The sequence below is a fragment of the Neolamprologus brichardi genome, chromosome 13 (assembly GCF_056152115.1).
Source record: "Neolamprologus brichardi isolate AB-2024 chromosome 13, ASM5615211v1, whole genome shotgun sequence".
In the NCBI taxonomy this organism is placed as follows: Eukaryota; Metazoa; Chordata; class Actinopteri; order Cichliformes; family Cichlidae; genus Neolamprologus; species Neolamprologus brichardi.
Window position 1 is genome coordinate 2864089 of NC_142116.1, and position 22451 is coordinate 2886539.

Below are 22451 nucleotides of genomic sequence, written 5' to 3' on the forward strand. Positions count from 1 at the left end.
ACATTTTTCTGAGGGTTGTTGGCTTAATTTTTAAACGTGGCTGTAGCTGTCCATCTACAGCCAGGAAACGGCACCGCATTTTAAAACATTTTGGTATTCAGTGCACAGAAAACCAGGAGCTCCACAAAATAAAGTGCTTCATGAATGCTGATCCCAGATGTCTTCAAGCTGGCGAAGTTGTGAAAAGGTCAAAAGTAACACTGTCAGTGTAAACCCTCAGAGTGATGTTATCCAGCATGCATCTACGGGCAGGTTGCTGTCTTTCAAGCAATCAATCAAAACAACAGTTATTTTGGAAAAGTCTTTACCAGAATTGCAACCATTGTTTTTATACTTTGTGACACCAGAGACATTTGGCTGTAACTTCATACAGAGATTCAAAAGCTTCCAATTCATAGGATACAACATAGAGACATTTATTTCTTGTTTCAATACCAAAACCATGTGTTTGTCCCTCCCATCAGCCCCAGAAAGCAGCATTGTTCATTAATAACCAAAAAAATGGAAAACAAAACAAACATCCACTCCCGTAGAGCCCCGTAGCCCACTGTCCTTCTCAGTCCTTCTGTTCATTCGTTCAAGCAACCAAATAATAATTCACAGGCGGGCGTGTGTGCATATGAGTGTGAAAATATAATTTGTAATAAAAACAAAAATAATCTAGACTGGTTTCCAACACTGGCCAAACTGGAGTCAGTATCTCCACAATCTGCCCTCCCAAATCCGAGTGGCATTTGGGGAAAAACCCTAGTTTTTCTTTGTCTCGTCCCTCGTGGCTTCCCAGCACAGACACACACACGCGCACACACAAAGCTGGGGAGTTTTTGTTTTGCGTCGTAAATCCTCAAAGTGTTTTTGATTACCACAGACGGCTGCGTTGTAATTCTTGGCTGGGTAACAGTTTTTCAAAAGGCAAAGGGGGGTGAAATTGGTGTGGTGGCTCCTTTTTCTCGTTGGTCGTTTTTGATTCCGCGCAGGCTCGCAGAATCCGATTCACGACTCGCGGACCTGCGGCGGGACATTAATGGAGTTCTTCATCGAGCCAGAACCAAAATGTGAGAATACAAAACCAAGAGAACGAAAAAAAACAAACAAAAATAGTTACATCATTCCTGTGTTCTTCAACTTTACTTGGTCACTTTTGAATTCCATATATTTATATCCATATATATTTATATATATATTTATATATTCTTTTTACAATTAAAAACACCATGGATTTGACAGACTATTTGGTTTCTTTTTGTCTAAGTAGAAGTGTTTCTCTTGTTTGGTAAATAAATGCACGTGAATATTTTTTTTTCTTTTTCCATACTGTCAGTCGGTGTAAAGGCGGCCACTCGGGAAGTGTTTGTATGCTCGTGTACATACAGTATGCATATCATCAGCACATTTTCAGATTATCCATGATATTACATTTTTCTTTTTTGTTTTTTAATTCAGCATTTTCATTCTCAGCCCACAGATGCAGAACACCAGAGTCTGTCAAACAGTGTAAAACAGTAAGTGAATGTCCTAAATCGCGCCTTCTCATTGGCCGGTTTGGCCCAGGTCTCTGTGTGATAGGCTGGGGCTGAGTAGCTGGGTCTGCGTGGGTCCGTTACAGCTCAGCGCCCCGGCACTTCCTCCGTTAACGTTCAGGAAGCAAACAGTTTCTCTGGCTTCCACCAGTGCGACCGTTGAGGTGCCGGTGAAGACTCCGCCCCCCTCCTGCTTCCTGTGAGCCAGCGCCAACGCCCTGAGTTGCTCCTGTGCCTCTTCGAGCAGCAGGGCCACCTCGTCCTGCTGCCGTCCAATGGCAGACGAGCAGGAAGATGAAAACGACGGGGCGTGCGCTGCCTTTTCTTTCTTCTCCTCCTTGCAAGGCGTGGCCCCACAGGTGACTGACATCGTTGTGGTCGCTGGGGTGGTTTGCATGCAAGACACCTCATTGTCATGGTGACACTGCACAGATGGAATGATGGGAATAGAGCAGGAGCGGAACGGGGGAGGTGGGGAGTGGCTTTGACGGCGTCCCGGCCTTCTCAGGCTGCGGGTGGTGGGATTGGGTTCAGATGGAGGACACAGATGTGCGCGTACCTCCACGCAGCCGCTCCAAGGCGACGGCGACAATGCCTGCATCGCAGGAGCTTGCATATGTAGGAAGGTGTCGTCACACTGGTTCTCTCCCTGCACTTGGACACTAGAGAAGAAGGAAAATGGGGAATGAAGACAAACAAGACGGAGACAAAAAAGGAAAAGGAAAGGAGTGAAGGTTATTCAGCTGGATAAAAACTTCCACACTTCACTTGGAGAAGTCATTGTGTCTCGGGTGTGTTTTCAACTCAATCGCTTTTTCAAACTCCCACGTTGAAGCCCTGACAGAATACACACAGGCACAGCTCTCCGCCCTCTGCCATCTCACAGGCTAACCACGGATGCGGAGGGGGAAGAAGATGAGTCTGACATTTTTCTTTCATCTCTTTATATCCAAGTCTGCACACACGCACTCAAAAAAACCCTCAACTCCTTTACATAAGTAAGGAGGTAACAGAGAGTTCATTTTTTAATTATTGATTTTAATGACTCTGTATGTGTTGGAGAGTGTGTGTTTAAGGTGGCGAGCTTTGCTCAAGGACGACTGAGGCAGTCAAATCACGTGTGCTCATTTTTCCTCCTTAAAAAAAAAAGCAGAAAGCAGTTTTCGGTCAAGATCGTTCGATTTGAAAAGCTTTTGTGCAAAACAGCACTCACGTTTTTAAATCAGCACCATAATACTCAGCAGAGATGGGCAGTAACGCGTCACTTGTTACTTGTAACGCGTTACTGTAATCCGATTACTTTTTTCAAGTAACGAGTAAAGTAAGGGATTACTATTGCAAAAACGATAATTAGATTACCGTTACTTTCCCGTAGGAACGCTGCGTTACTGCGTTACTAAAACCGTGATTTATTTTGCGAGAATGTCTCATGACAGTGACGTAAGCGAGTGCGACGTTCGTGACAACAGCTGTGTGCAGATCAACAATGGATCATATATCGAGTGCAGAGAGAGTATGAGCGTGCAGCGTTTAAAGCGTGGAAGTACTGACCTTACTTTGAGTTTGATTCCATAAAAAGTGACAAAAACATTAGTGTCCGTTGTGCGTGGGAAGAAAACTTCTTTTTACAGCAAAAAAACCCCTAAACTTCCAAACAAGCACCGAGTAGCTACGACGTAATGGGAAACTCACAGAGAAACTCGCGGATTCTTCCACTGACCGTGGCACACCTGCACCAGGGTAAACCTCCGCCTGCCCCACTCCTGCTTTACAGGTGAAAATAGAGCAACAGGACCGCTAGTCTTTGACTTTATTTATTTTCTGCTGTGTTTTACTTGCATCTATTTGAAAGAGTGAGTGTAAACACAAAAAAATATATTTTATGTGCTGGAATGTGCAGAAAATAGGTTTAAATGTTAAACTAATTTCTTCCAGTCAGAGAATGTTGCAGATAATTTAATTTTTGCTTGATGCATAAAGTTAAAAGATTAAAACTAATAAAACAAGTTTTAAAAAGAGACTTTTCCATTTGATTACATTTTGTATGATGATTATGTAGAAAAAGTAGAATTGGGCTGAAAGATCTATCGCTTTATCACCTATTCAGGTTGTAAATCATTTTTTTTAGAAAGTAACTAAGTAACTAAGTAATTAATTACTTTTGAAAATAAGTAATCAGTAAAATAACGGGATTACTTTTTTGGGGAAGTAATCATTAATTAGTTACTGATTACTTTTTTCAAGTAACTTGACCAACACTGATACTCAGTGCCTGCTTCTCCTTCCTCACTCCTCTGATTTGAATGTTTTCACAAATCTGACTCGTGCTGCTTCACCTGTCAACATCCCGTGTATAGTACTGTATGTTCAAATGGCGCTGCTGGGCAAATCAGTATTTCAGTCCATTTCCATTTCTGTGCTCTACTGATTTAGTCTGTCTGTTCCCGTTAGCCTTAGCTTGTTTGTCCTCGTGCTCAGCCTAGGCAAATTATACCTTTCATTGTGTGCCCGCTACTCTTTCACAATCAGTGGCGGCATTTACATGAACACAAGAAACCAGGTTACAGGCAGAGATCGGCTCACGGAGTGAAAAACACTGCTGTCTGGAGTGTTATTTATTTATTTGTTGTCAGAGCATTCAAAGTAAAAGGTGCGGTGAGACAGCAACGTAACAGGAGCCACTGCTTGTAGCTTCCTCACAGTGAGAATACAGAAGAGTTTTAACTTTGGGGTGTGAAAACTGACTGCCAAGAGAGACCGAAACCATCAGTGTTTGTGTCATTTTCAAGTCTGGCTTGATGCAAAGATGCACTGCTGTCACTTATCCTGTTGCACTGCTCCAACAGCAATACTGATGAACATTTGCTAATACACAGACATATAATAGCCTCATTGCATATTCATATTCATGTGAAGCAGTTTCGATGCAGAGGTTATAGATGCGTGAGATGTTTTTGGAAGAGAGGGAAAGGGAGATGGAGATACCAGTGAGACACTGTCGTTTGGAGTGCCCTGAAATTTGGTTGCTGCAAAGACAAAGTTGATATTGGGCTAAAACAACTCTTGGTAATAGTTAGGAAAAGCTTATGGTTGAAGATATTAAAATAAAATCATGATTATTTGTGATAATTGTGATTCACCTGTGATTGCTAACTGAAGCTCTGGCACAGAACTCACAGAGATCAGTCCACAAACATGACTTACACCCTTATATGTTTGTAAATGCTGGCACTGGGTGGAAATCGTGAACTTTGAAGTAGAAATCGATTGCTAGCTTACAGTTACATGGTGAAAAAATTAAACCTAACTCATATTTAGTCAGCAATAAGGTGCAAAAAGATGGATCTAAGCACCAGAAAATGTTGGACGTCTTTGAAGGTGTAAGTTAGGCACTTTGGCTGTCACCGTGTCCATATGCTAACGCACACACCTGCTACAGTTGGTAAATAACTCTATACATTACAAAGCAAAACATCCTGCTGTAAAAGCTAATACTTGGGTGTAATAACTGAGAGCATAAACATGTTAGCAAAATATTTACTGACACCATAAATCGAGTAAGAAGTAGGGTCATTTTCTCACAGACTTGTACGCAATCTTTTTGCAATCTGAGGATTCGTTTGTCTTCTTTATATAGATATAAAAATCTCGCTTATGCAGAAAGCGAGCACTAACCTGCCTGTATCAGCTCAATGAAGGCAATAACTGCTTATTAAACCACTACTGTTATTCCACACTTTAGCCTCTACTTTCTTTGTGTCAATTATGGCGAGCGTCTGTATGGAAAATGAATAAAAGTGTGGAGAAGTCCAATTTTTTGTGCAACAGTATAGGCACTTGGGTCTTTCTTGAACATAAACGCTTTCGCCCTCTTTCCAGGACTGACCATTCCCCTCAGCATTATCAGTGTCTAAATCCAGCTGTAATCTAGAGCAGAGCTTCATTATCTTTGTGTAATAATTCATAATCCTCTGCCAAGCCAAGCCTTTGCTGCCATGTTCAGATTAAACTTGGGGTCCCTCTTCCTTATGATACCCTCATCACACACGCTTCTGCTCTCCATCAAAGTGTGCAAAAATAGCGGTGGGTGGAGAAGGTGCCTTTTCAGACTCAAAGGAAATCGCATCCTTGTTTTATCTCCGCAGTGTTTTTCCGAGACATGAAAACCTCTCCGAAAACCACAGCGGAGGTTTAGTGGGCCAACAGAGAGGATCCTGCAAGCGATAAGAGAGGATGATGCGAGGGTGCTAATTCCCAAGATAACATTCACAGACAAATCTCTCTTTTGATGGGTTGAAACACAATCAGATTGCAAAAGTCTATGAAGCACAGTTCAAATATAGACCCCGGAGCGAAGCGGCAGCAGCTACGGGGGAATTACAGAGAGATTGTGTGCAAGCGAGGTGAGATAAGTGACCAGCCTTTTATCTTTAATGGGAGCTCATTACATGTACAAGCGTTAACCGTCATTTTCATTAATCTATTGCCCTACAGATCATTTCTTAATAAATCCCTTGTTTCTGTTGATAAATTCAGAATACGATCCCTTTTGTTAATCGTACAACACTGAGAAATGTACAAAGAAGGAGCATGCGTGCATTTTATTTGCAGGTAGGTGTGCACGCCTACTCATCGAGGCTTAAAAAAGCAGTGTTTTCTCTAATTGAAGGTTGTGCATATACGACAAATGGAGAGGAGGGAAAATCCAGCACGTCCCACAGAAAAAGAAAACAAATAAATTCATGCGACTTCTCTCCGTCATGCATTTTGTTGAGCTAACACTAGGTTTCCCAGAGAGGCGTGAAAAAGAAACGAGCAGGCTTTCTTTAAAACATTTCCAAACTGTCACGTTGTCTTCTCTTTCATGACTTTTTTACTTCTTTGCTGCTGTTTTCTTAAAGGTTACTGCATTAAAAAAAACAAACTACTTGTATCATGAAGCTTATGCCTCTCTGTCTCACTCAGACTCTATGCAGCAGTGGCCAAATGTCTCCATGGCAACCCAGACAACCGTATTATGGGAGAGCGATGCCGCTGTCTGTCGGTCCACCTGCGCTTATGTGAAATCTTACATTAGGTGGCGAGTAAGCGAGTAGGTGAGCGAGTGCGTGCAGGTCAGTGACTCAGTCTGAATACATGTGTTTGAGCATGTGAGTGTGAGGCTGAGTAAGCGAGTAAGCATGACCTCCTGTATATTTTGCACAACCTGCTCACGCGTTCGTACCCAAACTATGTGGGATTTTCATGCAGCATCTGTGAAAGCATGCATGAGTGTGCGTTTCCATGGCAGGGAGTTGGAATGCAGTGCAGTGGAGCGCACGGATATTCTCTGGACAAGGGCAGAAGCCATGTTTGAGCACCAAAGGGTACGTAAGCTCTTAGTGTGTTTTTCTGCACATGAACATTGGACTACTTCGAAAAAATCAACCCAGGATATTTCCCCAGTTATCCTTTCCTCATGACCAGAGATGGGCAGTAACGCGTTACTGTAATCCGATTACTTTTTTCAAGTAACGCGTAAAGTAAGGGATTACTATCGCAAAAACGGTAATTAGATTACCGTTACTTTCCCGTAGGAACGCTGCGTTACTGCGTTACTAAAACCGTGATTTTTTTGCGAGAATGTCTCATGACAGTGACGTAAGCGAGTGCGACGTTCGTGACAACAGCTGTGTGCAGATCAACAATGGATCATATATCGAGTGCAGAGAGAGTATGAGCGTGCAGCGTTTAAAGCGTGGAAGTACTGACCTTACTTTGAGTTTGATTCCATAAAAAGTGACAAAAACATTAGTGTCCGTTGTGCGTGGGAAGAAAACTTCTTTTTACAGCGAAAAAACCCCTAAACTTCCAAACAAGCACCGAGTAGCTACGACGTAATGGGAAACTCACAGAGAAACTCGCGGATTCTTCCACTGACCGCTGCACACCTGCACCAGGGTAACCCTCCGCCTACCCCACTCCTGCTTTACAGGTGAAAATAGAGCAACAGGACCGCTAGTCTTTGACTTTATTTATTTTCTGCTGTGTTTTACTCGCATCTATTTGAAAGACTGAGTGTAAACACAAAAAATATTTTATTTTATGTGCTGGAATGTGCAGAAAATAGGTTTAAATGTTAAACTAATTTCTTCCAGTCAGAGAATGTTGCAGATAATTAAATGTTTGCTTGATGCATAAAGTTAAAAGATTAAAACTAACAAAACAAGTTTTAAAAAGAGACTTTTCCATTTGATTACATTTTGTATGATGATTATGCAGAAAAAGTAGAATTGGGCTGAAAGATCTATCGCTTTATCACCTATTCAGGTTGTAAATCGTGTTTTTAAAAAGTAACTAAGTAATTAATTACTTTTGAAAATAAGTAATCAGCAAAGTAACGGGATTACTTTTGGGGGGTAAGTAATCAGTAATTAGTTAATTTCAAGTAACTTGACCAACACTGCTCATGACACTACAGTACGTACTTTGTGTGATTTAGGTGATTGTTACGGCCTCTGCCTCAGGTGGCCCCGCCTTCCTCTATGGAAATCAAAGCGTTCCGGGACTCACGGGGGATTGGCTGGCCAGGGGCCTGTGCCCACCCCAACTGCATGCAGATCAGAGTGTGCCAGACCACTCACACCATTGGCTGCTGCAGGAGCCTTGAACACGACGGACCAATGACGCGGCTGCATTTACCGGGGAATATAGAAGGCTGAGGATCCTTCATTCAGGGGGGACTTGTTGATTTGAATAGACTGTGCTGTCCGTCTGTCCCTTCTGCCTTTGCGCTGCTGCCCTTTTGAACCTTTGTTTTTGAGTATCCGCCTGTGAGATGTTTAGGTGATTGTCATTAGATGATTAGTGTTATTTGAATATATGAGTTGTTTGTTATGTTTGTTTAAATCACCCTATTGCGTAGTGAGTTGTTTCACTAACGGTTTTCAGTTGTGTTAATAAACCTTATGTTTCTCTTTTTATCTAACCCCCTGGTCTCAGGGCTCGTTTATGTTACACCCCCTGTCGCCTGGCTGAGCCGGGTCGTAACAGTGATGAACTGCCTGCAAAGAGCATGCAGGAGACAGCACACATAAATGGCAAATGTAGATTGGCCGGTATCAGTGGATTCAGACATTATGTGGGCTTTGTCGTTAACCTGCCAGTACTATTGTACACACTAACATATATATGAAAGGGAGAGCTACAGCATCTTCTATATGTGCAGCAAATGCAGGCACTCGGATTCTTCTTCTTTCAGCTCCTCTGGCTCTATCTCACCTTATCCCCTAGCATCCTCTTCTGGTCCTCCTTCCCCATTCAAATATTATGCCCCATACTCTGATGTTGGCCCGCCTAAACTGATGCTTTACTCAATTTAAGCTTAAACGTAGATCCAGCAGAATGCACATCACAACCAGTGGGAGCCCTTTGATAACCAAGATAAACTTGAAGCTGATGAAATTTGGACCAATCCAAGTCTGGTTGGGCAGGGTTTGTTTCTCCCAGACTGCTTGGGCTAAAAAGAGGAATTATTTGGCCCAATCAGAGAGTCGTTACCAGAGCTACCACAGAAGCCTTGGGCTAAAATATGAGCTGATTGGTTTGTGATCAGAGAACACTTGAGCTCGTGGGCACTTTTGTTCTGACCAGACAGTTACTTCACTTTAAATCTAGGATGCCACTGATTAATCTGCTGACTGAGCACGTAATGGTTAATTTTAAAGGGGATGCCAGTGCAGCCATATCCAGGCTGAGAGCTCTTACTGTGTTATCTGTTGTTGTTGAAGAATGTAGATCATTTTAAAAAAACTAATAAAAATGGTTTAAGATTGCACTTCAGCAAATGCAATGGCTCTCTAGCATGCATCAACAGTCTCCTCAAACGTGTTCGGTTATTAAGACCTGGACTATAAATCTTGGTCCTTGCATATAGACCTTGCATATTGTTTATAGAGCTGAATTCTCTGTAAAATATCCTGCTACAAGTTTCTGGTTATGTAGCAGATCTGTACAATTTGTTTAAAGTCAGAAAATGTTGAACACAAAAAAGGAAAACTGGTTGTAAAATGAAGACTTCATAGCCTGACCAAACTGGGTCAGCTGTCTTGTTTTAGCCATCAGTATATCAATCCACAGCTAGCTGAAATAGTTCTGGTGGTTATTACAGTGGGTTTGCTGCATTCCTTCAATTAAACAACTGAATTCTATAAGAATAACTATGATTATTTACATTAATGTAACAAAAAAGTAACTGATTCCGTTAAATTCGTGTTTGACATTTTCATTTCTGGTGGTGGACTTTAGGATTTGCAGGAAACACTCGAGTTGACCTGAGAGCCATTTGAATGGGACATTTGAGTAAGGACACACTTATGCAGCTCGACAGTCGCTCTTTAGCGATGTTCATGCAAATGATGTGTAAATAAAGCTTCGGGAGCAGGGGGAGCTCACCTCCAGTGCACATCACTGAATTTGTATACGCTGTTATACGAGTGAGAGCTTTTTGTCCAGCTGTGTCCATCTCCTCTGCCTCTTTATTTTAGTATGCATGTAGGTCATGCAGAGATTAATCCTGAGCTGGGACTGTTGGGACCTGGATGCCTGAAGTGAAGCTTGCCAATCCAGGTGGGTAAAGCAGTGACTCATGATTCCCCCCTCAAAATAAATGGGTCAGAGCACAGCACCTTTCACACCGAATAAATTTCTGCTAATCATTCGCTCTGGCTGCTAAGCACATACAGTTATGGAGGGTTACATTTGAATACTGTGATTTACCTGACAGAGTACGACAAGATGCAGATGTCCAGTCTGAATCTAGTCATTAAAAGCACGGAAACCAGGTGAAATGTTTCCCTTGAACTTGTGCCACAGTGCTGCAGACCACGACATAATGTGATCTCTTTTTTATCTTTTCTCAGCAGAGTGGAAACAAAATGGATGAAGGGGAGGAAAAAAAGTACAAAAAAAGAAAGAAAATGCTGTGTTTTAAAAATATAAAAACAGAATTGACTTTGAAATATTAGCTCTTGAAAACACACAGCTTTGTCTGTACCACGGCTGCATTTTTCAGTTAATGATTTTTTATTGAAATGACTCAGCATTTGGAAGATACAGAATAAAAGAAATGCAGAGGCGTCAATAAAATCCCCATCCATCCTCGATCTTGAAGCAATCCCTACACCTAAAACCCGTCACACTCTACAGGCCTCAGTTCATGACGGTACAATTAGAAGACAAGTGAACATGTTTGTTTCATGTGTGTCTGAACTAACCACAAGACTCGTGGAACAATGTCCTTTGGAAAGATGGGACTAAAGTGGAAATGTCTGGCCATGATGCACTGGAGTCTGGAGAAAACTAAACACAGCATAACTCAAAACACGTTTTATATTTTCGATTCTTCAAAATAGCCACGCTTTGCTTTGATTACTGCTTTGCACACTCTTGGCGCTCTCGATGAGCTTCAAGGATTTTCCGGAGATGCTGAGCACTCGGCCCTTTTGCCTTCACTCTGCTCATCCCAAACCATCTCCACTGGGTTTAGGTCAGGTGACTGTGCAGGCCAGGCCTTCTGGTGTAGTACTCCATCATCCTTCATTGTCCTGTTGAAAAATAAATGATGGGCCAACTAAGCCGGATGGGATGGCATGTCGATGCAGGATGTTGTGGTAGCCATGTTGGTTCAGTGTGTCTTCAAGTTTTGAATAAATCCCCAACAGTGTCACCAGCAAAGCATCCCCACACCATCACATCTCCCCCTCCATGCTTCATGGTGGGAACCATGCATGCAGAGACCATCCCGTTACCTTTTCTGCTCTGCAAAAAGACATGTCAGGTGGAATCAGAGATCTCAAATTTGGGCTCATCAGACCAAAGCACAGATTTCCACTGATTTAATGTCCATTCTTTCTGTTTCTTGGCCCAGACTAATCTCTTCTGTTTGTTGCTTTTCCTTAGTAGTGGTTTCCTGCAGCTATCTGACCATAAAGCTGGATCTCTGTTTGGCATTATCTGTAATTTCTGACGCTGGTGACTCGGATTAATTTATCCTCAGCAGCAGAGGTGACTCTTGGTCTTCCTTTCCTGGGGCGTCTTCATGTGAGCCAGTTTTGTCATAGCGCTTGATGGTTTTTGTGACTGCACTTGAGGAATTTACTGTAGTTTAGTCCAGTTCTTATAGTAATGATGGACTGCTGTCGTTTCTCTTTACTTAGCTGATTGGTTCTTGCCATAACAGTTGTCAAATAGGGCTGTCAGCTGTGTACCAACCTGACTTGTGACAACACAACTGCAGGTCCCATTAAGAATGCAAAAATTTCCACAAATGAACCCTGACAAGGCACAGGTGACATCATCATGAAGCCCAGTGCTACTTTGAAGAATATAAATTATATAAATTGCTACATAACTCCATATATCTTGCATATATTTGATGTCTTCAGTATGCATCTCCAACTTTTAGTAATAAAATTAAAGAAAAACCATTAAATGTGAAGGTGTGTCCAAACGTTTGACTGGTAGTGTATATATATTTATTCTTTTATGTGGATTAACATTTTTCATTTGCAGGCCTTCAGTAAATTCTTACCCTCTTTGTGCTTCTGCTTCCTTCTCAGATGAGTCCACTTCCTGAAGGTGCTGGTAGGCGGGGCCAGAATACTTGGAAACTCCAATTGGGTTTAATCTTCCTTTGGGTATGGGCGGAGTCCGGCGAGGAGCTGACCAATGGGCTGCCCGCATTCTCTGGTCAGGGCTGTGAGACAGGGAACTGCTTCTGAGGAAGATAAAAGAAGTTAAATTAATTTTAAAAAAAAAAGAGTATTTGTGCTGTTTAATTAGATTTTTGCAGTTACGTGTGCTGGCATGTTACTCTGTGCAGGGCACATTGATTCTTACAGCTCTGTTTTGATCACGGCTCATTTTAAATTTGCTTCTTTCAGCTGGCGTGTTGCTAATGCTCATTCATCATCTTTAACTTCATGTATATGCTGATTATGTCATGTTATAAAAACCCCACACCAGTGGCTCCACCCCCATTTGCTGGCTGAACCTTTAAATACTCACTGTTGATCACTACCAAAGCGTCGATCTTTATAGTCGTGTGATGAAAGTGTGAAAAGTGAGAATTAAAAATTGATAAAAAGCTCCCTGTGCTGAAGTTCCAGGGTCTCCAAAATGATTACTACAGAAGGTCATGTAGCAGAAAAAGGATATGTGCTCGGAGTTTCATCAGAAGAAAAAGGAGGAAAAAAAACACCTTTGAAGAAACTTGCTTTACTCAAGAAGCAAATTCCCTCTTCATGCTGCTCTTGTATTTTGAGTTTAGCTTTAAAGTTTTTTCTTTTTTTGTCCAAACACCATTTCAAGCTTTCATTCATAAAACGCTGCAGTTTTAAAGGCTAGATTTTCCTCTAAAAATGGGCTTCTTGGCTTTAACAACTGGAAGCTTACAGTCAGACTTTTAATAGTGCTGGCAGAGTTTTCTATAAAGGCTTTTATGTGAGATAAATCCTGCAACACTGAATTAGTCTTGGGCTGTTTTTTTCCTGGCTATTTTAGACTGCGGTGTCCCAGAACACTCTGGGATCCCGACAATAGCCTCTAACTCTCTCCCTGAGCTGATGAGGTTGCAAAAAACAAACCCCGATTGGTTGCTAATAAAATCATTTGTGGTGAGAGGAACCAAGTAATGTTTTTCTTCACAGAGAACAACCACATATAGAGAAAAAGGAGGGAGGAAAGTCTTGCAGGAGTTTAGCCAAAAGGTTAGATAGGTGGACTTTGTGGTTGGAAGGTTGTCTGATCCTATTTCTGGTTTGTCTGGGAAAATCTCATCTCAACTGCTGCTTGAATCCACTTGAAGAAAGGAGATTAACCCCCAGCTGCTCCTGGAGTTGCTTAGCAGTAACAGGTAGAAATCCATGTGTGCACTGACAGGCGGATGCCTTTAACTGAACTGCCAAAGTGAAGAGAAGGCCAAAAATAAAAGCGTTACACGTGACGTTTGACGATTTCCAACTGGGTCAGTGTTTAAAAGGGGTTGCGTTTAGATTTAATGATAAATTGAAAGTCTTTTTCACACACATGCCGACATGAAATCTGCTATTAAATCAGTGCTTCGTTTATCGAAATTCCCTTGAACTGTGAAATCAAAATACCGGCAAATGGTCTAATGTATAAACTCAATCTGCGGGAGCTCCCTGCAAAGTGCTGTCAATGTGTTTGCTCGTGTGTACTGTAACAGGAAAAAACAGCTTTGGCAAGGATTTGAATGTGAACTCTCAGAAGCAGACACTCCTGCGTGCGCGTTCGAGTGTATTCCTGCTGACGAACATGCCAAAAACCCAGGCAGCTCTGACACACGGCTGAACGCTGCGAGGAAAGACCGACTGGGATGTACACGTCTGCGCCGGCTCGTGTTCTTCTGATTTTATCTCCGTCTCATCTCTGTGTTCATGACTGTTATGGATATGCTTATTAATGTGTTTATAGCGATAATTATAATTACCATCATTCTTCTATAAATCAGCAATTAGCTTTGTCTGCACTGTAATGTGGATAATTCAATTTCTCTCTTCGCTGAGTCTCTGCTGATTACAGGAAAGGACACTGAAGTTGCCCGTTGTTGCTAGATTCTGCATTATTACCGTTTCCTGCAGGGAACAGAGGGCGAGTACAACATAAAGCCTGGATGTCTCTGCATGTGCAATTAAATGTCATACCTGTGATGTTTTACTGTGCCTCTGGAGCTTCTGGGTGGCGTCGTCGTGATGCTGCAGTGGGAAAAGCTGGACTCGCAGACGTTTCCCTGGCGAGACTGGGATGGCCGTTTGCAGCACTGGGGACACAGAAGAGAAAAAGCAAAATAAATGTAATATATTAGGACGAATCCTTCACATGCATTTTAACATATGATGTTAAAGTTTGCTCAGACTGAATCTGCTCCTTTCTAATCGTAATATATTTAGATTTTTTTAGACGAGGAGTGTCTTCTGCCTCGATCGTGAAATCGTGAAAGAGATTCTCCCACCTTTCACAACACAGTTCTTTCCTGACTGAGGTGTATTGTGCTGTGTGGAGAACAGAGGGAGGTTGCTGCTATCTTGATGAATTCAAGAGCACAAAGGCATCTGGTTGTGCCACAGCTCTTCAAGCAACAATGAACTGTGTCACAGATACCTCTGATTTCTGAATATTTTATGTTGCAACAAGGCGAAAATGATAAAAAAAAATAAGGCAAGATGGATTGCTGCATTGTGATTGTATGCATAACTAGATGATTCAGGGTCTCGGGGTTATCCTTTAGTTATGCTGCTGTGGACTCCTGCAGGATTTCATGTCATACACTGAGCACCTCTCCTCCCTCCCTACATGTTTATATACCCCTGCAGCCTGTGCAGGGATCATAGGAGATCGTAGTATTGTGGGGCTTTTACTTCACATTATAAAAAGCTTGAATTGACTTTAAGTGAATATTACAGGTAAAAGGCAGAAATTTTAATAACTTTATTTTTTATTTAATCACTAGTTTATCTTCTGCGCTGCAGAAAACTGATTTAAACTTTGCAGTGTACGAGCAAAACAACTATCAAGCATCTTTAGGACAGCATTTATAACCTAGGGCAGCGGTCCCCAACCCCCGGGCCTCGGACCGGTACCGGGCCGCGAGAGTTGAGGCTCAGGTGTGAAATGTTTAGTTTTCAGGGTTTTTATCGGTTTTCAGCGTTATTTTGTTATCGTTTTTATCGTTAACTCGGTTTTCCTGGGTCTTTTCACGTGTGTTATGAATAAATCTTCTTTTTTTCGGTACCGGTACTAGTTTTATTTTGTTGTAATTATCCGCGACACCTTAAAGGCCGGTCCGTGAAAATATTGTTGGGCATAAACCGGTCCGTGGTGCAAAAAAGGTTGGAGACCGCTGATCTAGGGTTCAATCACACTAGTTTAAAGAGTGGTCGAATACTGCGGCATGACCAAAATTATTGCTACCATGTGTTCTTCCTGCTTTGGGAACCGCGATCAGTCTGAAACCACTTGTGTGTTCAAACCAGCTGTGCTGTGTGAAGGCAATAAGATCGAGTGAGTCTACTATCAGTTCTTGATTGAAGTAGGTCAAGTTGTCACACACATGCAATCGTTTTGCAATAAGACAGTAAAATAACTGATAATCTGTTGTCATCTCCATCAGATCAGAGCGAAGCTTTCAGGAGCCACACATCAGGTATCAGCCTAGACTGAGTGTGTTGTCACAGTGTGGCCCAGATTTAAATGGGGTAAATTTACGAATTACAAATTAATAAGAAAATGCAGCTACGTCGTTTTATTAATGACAAAGGCTCCAAATTAGGGAACGAATAAATCACTGATGTTATAAGCGTAAGCTCTGGTTTACACATTTTTTTCTCTTTGGAAATAGTGCGACAGTTCAGATAAATCAGAGGAGGCCAAGAAAGAATCGGTATGTAGTATGTTTATGATTCAGGGGTGTTAGAAATTTAAATTGTTATAAACTATTCCTCCATGTAAACCTGACAGCTAGTTTTAGCAGCCAACATAATGTATGTGGAAGAACATAAGGCATTAATTATTGTAAGGGCCCGAGTTGTTGGTGTGTTGGTGCGGTTACTGTGCCACATGTATAAATGCATACATCGATGCATTTTGGAGCAATTTGGAGTCATGCACCAGCGCAGCATTTCTGCAGAAACGATATGCGCACAGTTTGTTGGCTTTGCAACTGATGGTGCAGCTCCTGCGATGGGCCGATGGACAGGAACAGCCAGATTCTTGGGCGAAAAGGTCAACCCAACCTCGACAGTCATTCACTGCCATTGAGAGTTAAAACTTGCATTTTTACATCATGTAAAATGAAAGAGAAAGTTTCAGAGCTGACTCATTTTCATATGTTTGTTAACTCTCGAAAGTCCAAATTACTCCTAAAAGTCAGCTGCTGTTCTCAGAAAAGCTCCATCCTTGTACGGAGATTTACAAACGTGAGCTTAAAAAAAAGAAGAAAAAGAAAAAATGTCGATGTCTGCAGGAAAAGAGAAAGAAATCTGTGGAATGTTTCATTAGGATTCTGCTATAAAGAAACAAACAACATTGAACTAAACTGACAGCACAAAGCATGTTTACATCATTTCATATTAAAAATTGAAGTTAAGTGGCACAGCTGGTCAAATGCTGCCACTTGAATGGGGGATTTACTTCTGGCATGTTAAACCATTTGTACTATTGTGTTTGATTGAGAGCGTCTGAAGAAGAAAGTGTGAGTCTGGGAATACGGCACAATATTACGAACCCAGAAATTATGAGTTATTCAGATGCGATACACTAACACAGCCCCATAGCTGCAAACATGACAAATGTGTTATATAATGGTGCATATCGAGGGAAGTAATGGAAAAACAGGGATGTTGCTCCGTGTATGCACACTGCTGAGAAAAGACATGGATGGAAAAAAACAAGGAAATCATGGATCTGAGCTACAATATCCAACTCTTGGTCCTGGGGGAGCAGGAGCATCCTAGCTGTCATGAATGAGAGGTGGGGTACACCCTGTACAGTTGGACTGTCCATCACAGGACTAATAGAGAGACAGCTGCACCTACGGCTAATTTAAAAACAACCAGACCAGATCTCGGGTCTGTGGGAGGAAACGCACACAGGGAGAAGATTCAAACTCGACAGTGACTCCAATGCAAAGAGGAGATTTGCACTGAAAACCTTGATGACATGAGCCCACTGTGTTATCAAATTACGATATAGACAATTTGTTCCTGTATTTAGTGTAATTCAGGCATTTGCAATTACAATAATTCATCGCTCATTAATAAGGTAATAAGCTGAACACCCAATCAGCTGCCCATCACCTTAGTACAGTGTTTACAGTACTGTGAAGGATTTTGCATTTACTAACAGGTGAGTGTGTACATTTTCCTTTGTGTTTTTCTTTGTGAGACAAAAGAAAATCCCTGGCTAGCTTTTAGTTCAGATTGTTACTCCAGGGGAAATTAATAAGCTTGTTGTTGGCATGCAATGAAATAAAATCCATACACTCAGAAATAAATGTACTCAAGGGTAAGCAACTGCTGGACAATGTAGTCAGTGTACTCAAGCTAAATGCAAAGAGGTGTTTTCAGTAACATAGAAGTACTTGGAGTTACTTTTCTCAGTAGGCAACATTATTGAGCAGTGTGTCTGCATCGTTCTGTTCTGTCTGGTGTTGCACTGTTTGTTTGATTTTTTTGTAGTTTTTCCACATTTATGTAACCTTCTGTTGATGTTGTATGTCATATGTAGCACCATCGTCTTAGAGCAGGGGTGTCGAACTCCAGGCCTCGAGGGCCGGTGTCCTGCAGGTTTTAGATCTCACCCTGGGTCAACACACCTGAATCAAGTGATCAGTTCATTACCAGGCCTCTGGAGAACTTCAAGACATATTGAGGAGGTCATTTAGCCATTTAAATCAGCTGTGTTGGATCAAGGACACATCTAAAACCTGCAGGACACCGGCCCTCGAGGCCTGGAGTTCGACACCTGTGTCTTAGAGGAACGTTGTCTCACTTAACTGTGTACTGTACCACTGCACATGGTTGGAATGGCAATACAGCCACTTTACTTGACTTAACACTACTTTTTACAACATTAAGACTCAATGATTCCACTATTCATATAAATAATTACACTCATGGAGAGATGGACAGTGGGCAACACACTGCACAGTATAAGACGCTGAAGACGTTTCACCTCTCATCCGGGAAGCTTCTTCAGTTCTTCTTCAGTTCTAAGAGTATTTGGTGACAAAGGTCACTCTTTCGAGGATGCCAGTGTTCTCATCTTGGACAGAGAAGACAGACGGTTTGAAAGAGGAGTGAAAGAAGCATCTATGTCCAGTGTGAACGACCATCTTTGAACAGAGGCGGTGGTTTACGACACCCACTGTCTGCCATCTATAATCCAGTTTTGAGATCCCTTCTCAGATGCCTTAATGCCCGCTCACATCCTGGGCCATCTGACCTCAGGAAATTACATGATGGGGGGGTGCTCACTGTGGTTCACACCTTGACTGATGTGATTAGGTAGAGGATCAATAGGGGGTCCATGACCGACTTGGGGGGACACTCCCATAGGGCTTAAAGTCTGGGACTCTCCACCGATTGCTCTTAGAACTGAAGAAGCTTCTCAGATGAAACGTCTTCAAGAAACTTAAAGAAGTCCAGAAGCTTTTGTTCCAAGCAAGTAACTGCAAAATAATGTTTAATAAAGGTAACACAAAATTAACTTAAAATATTATTTTTCTCAGTAGCGCTGAAGCAAATTGTTTTTTTTAAAGTGCATTAATCTTCTAATGTAAAATGTTATTTTTAAAAGTAATGTTAGCCATCACTGGTCTGCTCTTTGTGCTATTTTGCCATTTTTTTGCTGCTCATTTGCATGCAAGTTCCCCGAAGACTGTTGTAGAATTTCAATAAATAAAAGAAGATTTCAAAGCAACATTTATGCACTAAAGATCCGCCTTGTTTTTCCACCATAAAACATTTTTTGGAGTCAGTAAACAATAATCAGTAATTCAAGAGCCAGTGCTAATAATGCAGTTAGGAAAATAAAAGCCAAAGTGCTTATTTTAAATAATTTTCTGTACAAATTTATGCAATATATGCATGTGATATTCGATTATAGTCTACTTTTTAAAATTCTTTGCAGAAAAGATCATTAATTATTGCAAAAATAACAATAATAATTAAAGTGCAACATAAGTGGGAGGCAATAATGGTCATTTACACTTCATTCACTATCCGTTAAATGACAAAGACACCTTTAAAGGCACCGTCAACAACACATGTTTTAGTAAAAACAGCGTCGCTACTAATCTGGTGTCTGTCATCAATGAGACGAGCGAGTGTGGGCTCCTTAACTAGAACAAGAAAAAGCTTTTTTCTCAATACAACATAATATTTCAAAGCTAGATGTGAAGCAGAGTAGTTTAGACAAGCTTAATGCCTCGGTGACAATCAATGAGCAGCTGTGTTGTCGATAAACTCTTTGTGCTATTTTGCCATTTTTTTGTTGGCTTAGTGAAGAAGTCATCTTGGTGGGATTTGACCAAATTTACCACGTCCTTCAGTTTGTCCATCCATTCGTCCTGCGTAACTCCAGCACATCTCTCAGTTTCCTGCTTTCTCTTTCTCATGCTTTCTCATCCACATTGATCCCTTATCCCCTCTTTCTATCTTGCAGCCTTCATGGCAGGATGTCTAAATTAGCTCTATCACTGTACTATGTGGGTCTCAGGTTCTTTCTTTTAACTCTCCTTCTGCTCGTTCCACCTCTGGAGAGACAGATATGCAATAAAACAAAGCGGGTCTTTGATTCGACACTTCACAATGCGCTTGACAAAGCAAACTCAGTCAGCTACATGGCAGCTGCGAACTCCTGAAAAGAACACAGGACAGCACAAGAAAGTGCTTTGAGCTTTAAACTTTAAAAGGCTTAAAGATGCAAGACGACCGCTGATTTGATTTCTTATCTATAACACATACGTATCAGTGGTTTGGATCTATGTGGTGGTGACAGTTTTCTCTCCTCAGCATTATCTCGCCATCGTCTAGACAGTAACTTCCACACTTTTGTAACTTAAGTAAGCGAGACCTACTTTTGTGCGATTCTTTCCTCCAACTTACTTTTATGTCGTCTACAGTTTGATGTCTGACTAACAAGACTGTCACAGACACAGTCCCTTTAGTGGACGTCGCCAGGACACCAGTCTCGTTAGCATCACAGATGCTGCCATGGTGATGTGACCATGCAGACAGTGGAAAACCTCATTTGTACCTCAAAAACAACGACACACTTTCTATAATTATAGAAGTCGCGTCATACTTTATATAGGCTACCATCTGAACTGAAGTCAGATGATCAGAGTATGTTCAGTGAATATCATCAAAATGTATTTGCAAGCAATTTAAACTTTTATCACTGAGCTACACTTATTACCATAAAATAATGCAGAAAATCAGAGCGCTCGCTTGATTCATGGCCTCTGTAAAAGGAGGATATTCCTTAGGGCATTGCTACGTTAAGCTAGACAATATATATTGACCATATAGGCTCCTGAACACAGAACCCTGGTATCTGATGTTTCCAAAAGCTAAGAATGTCACAGAAAAATGGCTTCAAAATGGGACTTCACAAACCAGCGGGTAATATGTCCATCTTTTATATGCAGTGGCATGCTCCAGGGTTTGTCAAGCTTCATAAAATCATGTTTTGGCCTCTGCTACTTTGATTGGTTTGCTGTAAATCTTTAAACATTCTGCAACTGCGATAGTAAATCAAAGGACTTCCTCTGTGTTTTGCCCTCATGGAATGAAATAAAAAAAATGAAACGATTTCTATGAAACGATGAGTTAAATCCAAATCGTCATGTAGCTGTATCACAGCGTACATCCGAGTCGCTAATTAATGCAGAAACTACCAGTGAGAAATTATTCTTTCCTCTGCCAGTTAAATCAGGAAATCAGATCATTTAAGAGTGGGGAAAACCGCACCAATGACCTGTTAATTAATTCAGTGGATGAAACTGTATCCGCCTGTGCTACTCGTAACTAAAGGAATGCCCAAGGTAAGTCATGGGAAATGCTTTACTTTTCCAGTAACACACAAAGTATTGCGTTAAATGAATTTACCCGTTCGCTGCCTGGCAGCTCAAAGAGAGGAAAGTGCCTTCGATCTGTTAATGCCGACTCTGCGAGGTTCAGCAGCCACTTTTTTTTCAGTCTGAAAATAGATTTAAGCTTAAGAGAGATCGCCCGAGGAAAAACTGGAAACTGTGTGCATGCGTCATCCAGCAATACTGACTGTTTATAGAGGTCATCAATATAAATGTGATATTTTCTTGCACAGCTGCAGGCAAAGAAACTCTTTAGCTCCACAAACGTGAGCAGATACAACCAGCAAAAGTAATCACGGCTTTGACAGTGACTCTGCGCCCAGTCTGGACGTTTGTGGTGCGTTGAGCGCATAAAACAGCTGCGTGTGTGCGTGAGCGAGCGCACACGTACTTTAATAGATGTTTTAATCTCTACGAAAGGGACTATATGCCTATTTTTCATTTTTTTAAACACTGACAAAATATGGACTGAACCAGAGATGGTTTTATGATTCGCGCAGCCATCATGGCGTCTCAGACTGCACTCCAGTCTCAGAAATACCCTTAGCATAGCGGGCTCAGTGCAGCGCCGCTCATGATGAAGTCAGGGCAGTTTTAATTATGCGGAAATGGCAGACGGACTCTGTGGGACACCTCGAGAATTCATGATAGGGTGGTAAAACCTGATTGATAGAGAAAGACTGACTCGCTCCGAGCTGCTCTTTAGTTCACTGCTTAATCAAATACTTCCAACAAAGGGCCCTGCGGTGCTAATCAGAAGTGTTCATTTTCTATCGCCGGCCACTGCTGGAATGTTCTGCCGACTTTGGCGTGACCCACATGATCACAGGGGTCTCGATCTACTTGAAGCTACTGCAAAATGAGATGAAAAGTACGAATCTAAATGAAAGTTGGGTATAATAATAAAACGAAAATGTGTCTGTGTAGAGAAAAAATGCCACAGAAATGAATGTGTGTGTGTGTAAGATCCTAATACACCATTGACCCCATGCTTGTTGCTCTCCTTTCAGAAATTTTAGTAATTGATTGCCTGCAGACAGAAATCAATGTGATTCTGGGTGCGTAGGCACAAAATAAACAAATGCTGCTCATTTGCATGCAAGTTCCCCGAAGACTGTTGTAGAATTTAAATAAATAAAAGAAGATTTCAAAGCAACATTTATGCACTAAAGATCCGCCTTGTTTTTCCACCATAAAACATTTTTTGGAGTCAGTAAACAATAATCAGTAATTCAAGAGCCGGTGCTAATAAAACAGTTAGGAAAATAAAAGCCAAA

The 22451-nt window shown here is 41.5% G+C and overlaps 1 protein-coding gene across 2 annotated transcripts in view; it reads right to left on the reverse strand.

Annotated features, from left to right (window-relative positions):
* Positions 1-296: 296 nt before the first annotated feature.
* nrg3a (neuregulin 3a) overlaps positions 297-22451 on the reverse strand; it is a 417214-nt gene continuing 395059 nt past the window's right edge. The window contains exons 7-9 of one of the 2 annotated variants that reach the window (XM_087849983.1): positions 14225-14340; positions 12091-12273; positions 297-2182 (exon numbers count right to left, since the gene is read on the reverse strand). In XM_087849983.1, coding sequence (XP_087706109.1) covers positions 1531-2182; positions 12091-12273; positions 14225-14340 — 951 coding nt within the window. In that variant the 3' untranslated portion in view covers positions 297-1530. Of the gene's footprint in view, positions 2183-12090; positions 12277-14224; positions 14341-22451 lie in introns of both variants that reach the window. The other variant, XM_087849982.1, reaches the window with a different exon arrangement.